At 42.8% G+C, this 5,340-nt stretch overlaps 1 protein-coding gene and 1 pseudogene across 1 annotated transcript; both read left to right on the top strand.

Annotated features, from left to right (window-relative positions):
• Positions 1 to 310: 310 nt before the first annotated feature.
• On the top strand, positions 311 to 3,122 carry LOC146556660 (uncharacterized). Its single transcript, XM_085250530.1, has 4 exons — positions 311 to 423; positions 695 to 1,143; positions 2,473 to 2,487; positions 2,737 to 3,122. Exons 1-4 carry the CDS (start codon positions 311 to 313, stop codon positions 3,120 to 3,122), a joined length of 963 nt encoding a protein of 320 aa, XP_085106656.1.
• An 864-nt stretch (positions 3,123 to 3,986) lies between these two features.
• On the top strand, positions 3,987 to 5,020 carry LOC146556659 (uncharacterized; annotated as a pseudogene).
• The last annotated feature ends 320 nt before the right edge of the window (positions 5,021 to 5,340 follow it).

Here is a 5,340-nt window from a genome sequence, read left to right as displayed (position 1 = left end):
AGGCAACCCCCACTCTCCATCAATTCCGACCTGATTGTGACAGAACAGTGACGTTGTTATTGGTAGTTTGAAGGGTACGGTGTTGGGGGTGGTGCATGTTAAAAGTTTTGAGAAGCACTGGTTAGACATGTTAATTTTTTTTGGTGTAACATATTGGCAACATTAACACATTAATTTGCTAAAGGAAAAATAGGCAGTTCCCAATTGCCTGTGAAAACGACCATTCTGCCCTGTTCTTGTAATGACCACAGTCAGTCTTATTCGTTCTCATACATTTTGGTCTATTTATTTACTAATTTCAGCAAGCATAATGCCTAGGAAAGAGAGGCTGAGAAAGGAGAAAGAAAGGGATCTACAACAGGCAGCCCAGGGAAGCAGTTCTCTGCTCTCCTGGATGAAAGCAAAGGAAAATGAAGATGAAAGGTCAGAGTCAAGGGCAGAGTCAGGTTCTATTTTAATGTTTTAATGTAACCTGCTCCTTGCAGTTAATTCTATTGAAAAATCTTAAAAGCTGTTCACACTTAGTTTTTAATGAACTTAATCAGCAGGCATTGAGCTAACTATTATTTTGTACCTACGAAAGTTATTTCTATGTTACAAGACTTGCAGTATGGGTTATTATTAAAACTATCTGTTTAAGCTTATTATTATGATAAATAATAATACTATTATTATTATTATTGTTCCATTGTAGTCAGTCACAGCAGGGAAGCAGCTCTATGCCATCTACCAGCATAGCAGAAGAGGGAGATATAGAAACAGATGAAGCCGCGACCAATGCAGCAACAGGTTCAGTTAGGCCTACAGACACTGATGTAGTGCTCTCTGAAGACCACAATGAGGAAGAACAGATCGATCACATAATGTCAAAGTTAGCAGCTTTACAATACCCAACAGATCCAACACACATCCATACATTTAAAATAAAGCGCAATGACAGATACGTTTCAATGTGCTGCAATGTGGGCCCATGTCAGCCTGATATACCTTACCCAAAAACTGAGGGGAGATCATTCCAGAAACAGTGGTTTTCTGCTAATGTGTGGCTGGAATACTCACCCACTGCTAATTCAGTGCATTGTTTTAGTTGTCAGCTTTTCCTCTCGGATGAAAAATATAAAAGCAGAACAGCCTGGACAACTGATGGCATCAGAAAGTGGAGTACTGCTCTTGAAAAAATCAAACAACACTCCAGCGCAGAGATGCACATGACAAGCATGGTTAGATGGATCAATTTCCAGAAAAAGGCCCTTCAGTCTGCATTTGATGTTTCAGACGTAAAAGGGGTGGAAGTTAGAGAGCGAGAGAGGCAGACAAACAAAGAAATCCTGACAAGATTAATTGACCTAACAGTGTATCTTGCACGTCAGGGACAAGCATTCCGAGGTCATGATGAGAGTGAGTCCAGTGATAACCGTGGCAATTTTCGTGAATTAGTCAATGTATTTTCCCGCTACGATAGTGTGCTGAAAATGCATTTGGAAAAAATTGCCACAGTTAAAGCCACCAAGACAAGGCCCCAGGTGTCACTGCTTTCCAACAGAAGTCAAAATGACATCATTGCAGCACTAGGAACTTACATCAGGAAGGAGATACAACGTGAAATAAAAGAGGCTGAAATGTATTCCATTCTACTTGATGAAACCTCTGATGTTTCACACAAAGAGCAAGTGTCATTTGTTGTGCGATATTTTCATCATATGCAAATAAAGGAGAGATTCATCGAAGTGTGCAATGTTGATACAACTACAGGCCAGGAGCTGGAGAATACAGTGTTCTTGCTTCTGCAAAAGAATGGCCTAGAGATGAAGAACATGTATGGTCAAGGCTATGATGGAGCAGCCAACATGAGTGGCATGTATAAAGGTCTCCAAGCTAGAATCCGTTCACACAATGAGAAGGCCCTCTATGTTCACTGCAAAGCCCATTGCCTCAATTTGGTACTAGTGGAGGCATCAAAGTCCAGCAAGCATTTTGTGTCATTTTTCAACTTGGTGGAGAAATTGTATGCCTTTTGCTCAGGCTCCCCAAAGCGTCATGCTGCCTTGGTCAAATTTCAGGAGTCTCTCTTTCCTGGACAACGTGTTATGGAGCTCCAGCAGCTGTCAGATACTCGATGGGCTTGCAGGGAAAAAGCACTGAAGGCACTTCAGAGAAATTTGAAAGCCATTTTGATGCTCCTTGATGACATCAGTGACAGTGACCCACCTAACCTGGCCCAAGGTGATGCTCAGATGTACAGAAATGCCATTAATTTTATGTTCATTCTCTGCATGGAAATCACCACACCAGTATTCGAAGTCACTGCTTTGGCATCAGATTCTCTGCAGGAAGAAGGGTTGGACCATTCCACTGCCTACAAGGTAATTGATGGTGTGCTTCACACATTGCAAACCATGAGGTCTGAGGAGAAATTTGGAGAGATATTTAGATGTGCATCAGAGAAGGCAGAGAGTTTCAACATTCCAGTACCTACCGTGGTGCCTGGTCAGGAGAGAAAGCGGAAAGTTCCAGTGCGTTTCCAACACAGCACCACAGTGTCTCAAGTAGGTGCTCAGTTTGAGTCAGTGGAGGCATATTTCAGGAGTGGTGTATATTTCACCTTTCTGGACATCATGACTGGGGAACTGAACAGGAGGTTCAAAGGGGACAATACTGGAAGCCCAACGGCCAGAATCATTCAGTCCTTCCAGCCCTTAACTGTGCATGCTAACTGGGTAGGCCCACCAAACCCAGAAGCCATTGAAGCTGTCCACATCCTCTGTGAATTCTATGGAGAAGATGAGGACCAGCTCAAAACAGAATTAAAGGTCTTCCACTCCAGCTTTAGTTCAAAAGACCTCAGAGAAATATTTCTGATACTGAGGGAAAATAATGGCCAGCTGATCTTTCCTGCCTTTGTCAAAATGATTCAGATCTACGCAACACTACCAGTGACAACTGCGACAGTTGAAAGATCCTTTTCAAAGCTAAAAATAATCAAAAATAAACTAAGAAGTTTGTGTGGAGAAGAAAGGTTGTCTGATCTCCTCTTGTTGGCCATTGAGAAAGATGTGGAGATCAATTACAACGAGGTCATCAACATCTACAAAGACATGGCACCAAGAAGGATGCTTCTTTAGAGCAGTACACTCCATTTAATGGACACTTGAGAATATGTATGTATATGGTTTAGAGTTGGATACAGATTTTATCTTTTTGTGGTGTGATTTTTGATTTTTAGAGAATGTTTTGAAATAAAAGTCAAATTGCATTTAACCTGTGCGATTTTTTTATTATAAAAAGAAAAGGTTTTCCACATATGCAAAAAGTGCCCTTTTTTCCCCCTGGAGCACTTGCCCCCCAAAATGTCTGTGCACGCCACTGGCGGAAAACATACTCGCTACAACAAGTCCCTCGTCACAGACGAGTGATTTTGTTGCGACTAATCCAAAACCACGTTCAGGTAGAGTGGAAAAAAACACATACTGATACTATGGGCAGAAATCTGTGCCATCAGAAACTGAATTTGAATAAGTTCAATTTGAATTTGAATTGCTCAGATTGAATCTGAATTGTAATTTGAATAAATGCTTTTGCTGCCCATACGATACTGCTACTGACATTTGAAGTGTGTGTATTTGAAAACGGTGCACTAGCTTAAAACTCCGATATTCACCACTGTAGACGTGAGTCTCAAATAGGAGTATGTGGACCACCACCCTTTTCAGTGAACCAGTACATTTTAGTACATTTCCCTCAAGTACAATAATGAAAAAAAAAAGTGTAGACACATAAAGTCAGATTTGTAAACTGCAACAACACCAACATCCATAATGATGATAATTAAAACATAATTAAACATAATAACATAACATAACATAACATAATAACATAATAACATAATAATAATAATAATAATAATAATAATAATAATAATAACATAATAACATAACATAATTAAAACAATTTCTGTCATTTACCATATTTCCCTTCACCAGACATGACCCCTGTACTGCACGATCAACCTGAGTGTCCCAGTCCTGGACAGGTTTTTCAATGATGAGGACACTAGGCCCAATTTCCGCCTGAGCATAGAGTCTCTGAACGTGCTGCTGAATCTCCTTAACCAGGATCGGAGACATATAGTTGGGGTGCCACAATTGAGGTCCTTGTTTTTGCATTCTGGCTGGCAAGTGAAGCATCCTACAGAGTCTTTTCCAGGGTGTTTGCAATACCCCATTCCACTGTCCACCGCATGGGTCACAGAGGAGGTGGTGGCTATTCGCCATCAGGTCATCCACCTCCCTCGGACCCCTGAAGATCTACACATCGTGTCTCATGGGTTTGCAGAGCTGGCAAAACACAGAGCCTTTTTGAAAGCTACTGGTGCAATTGACTCCTGCCATGTCCCCATCAAGCCTCCCAGTGGCCCTGACGGTCAGTGCTACAGGAGCAGGAAATTGGTCCCCTCCATTATCCTGCAGACGGTTTGTGACCATCAGGGCCGCATCATTGATACATATGTGGGCTGGATGGGGTCCGTGCATGGCTCCGCAACAGCCCACTGTATTGGCAGGCCATTTACCCTCCTCCAGGGCATTTCATCCTTGCAGATGGAGGGTACCCATGTCTCCAGCATCCACTCCCCATCATCACTCCCAACAAGAGGCCAGTCCAAGGTTCTCATCATTCCAGGGCAATGATGAAGACAAGGTTCCGGGCCATCTTCCTCCAAGCACCACACCTTTGTGCCACATATAAGTCAGTAGGATACATAGCCATTGCTTCACTAATAATCATCATGATATAATGGGGACTGTATGCTCATGTATTAGGACGCTATTTACAACACAAAACATCTGTTTCAGGTCATAACAACATCTGCCTCGCTGTTGAGGATGTTGTGGCCCCCGAGGATGACGTGCAAGATGAGGGGGAGGCTGGTTTGGAGGCAGGCAGTGGGGCTCTCTGGCGGGATCGGCTATCTGCTGAGGTGTCTGCCCTGGAGGAGGTATCCCTGGACCACGATTATTGTTAGCAGGCAAGTATGCTTTTTGTAGTGCATTGTTAGAGTGCTAGAATATTATGTGTGACATCCATATTAACAGGATTGTGTGCAGCACTTTGTCCTTGCATCTTTTTGCAAACATTTCAGTGACATGGCAGCTGTCGGTTACACCACCCCTGCAAACCCAAGTGATGAGATGATGCAGTGGACAGTGGAAATGAGCACCCCTGAATAACTCCTGGCCACCAAGCTGGAAGACGCTACACTCAGTAGCTGGAAACGCAAACCACCGGTCTCACTTGTGGCACCTCATTCCTTTCTGTGGTCCTGGTCCAGCAGATTGAGCAGTA

The sequence above is a fragment of the Mchenga conophoros genome, linkage group LG16 (assembly GCF_057382185.1).
Source record: "Mchenga conophoros isolate Kocher_MC1m ecotype Shallow Benthic linkage group LG16, M_conophoros_male_GT1.1, whole genome shotgun sequence".
NCBI classification, from domain to species: domain Eukaryota; kingdom Metazoa; phylum Chordata; class Actinopteri; order Cichliformes; family Cichlidae; genus Mchenga; species Mchenga conophoros.
The sequence above is the reverse complement of the archived record's forward strand: the minus strand, read 5'-3'. Positions and strand labels throughout refer to the sequence as shown.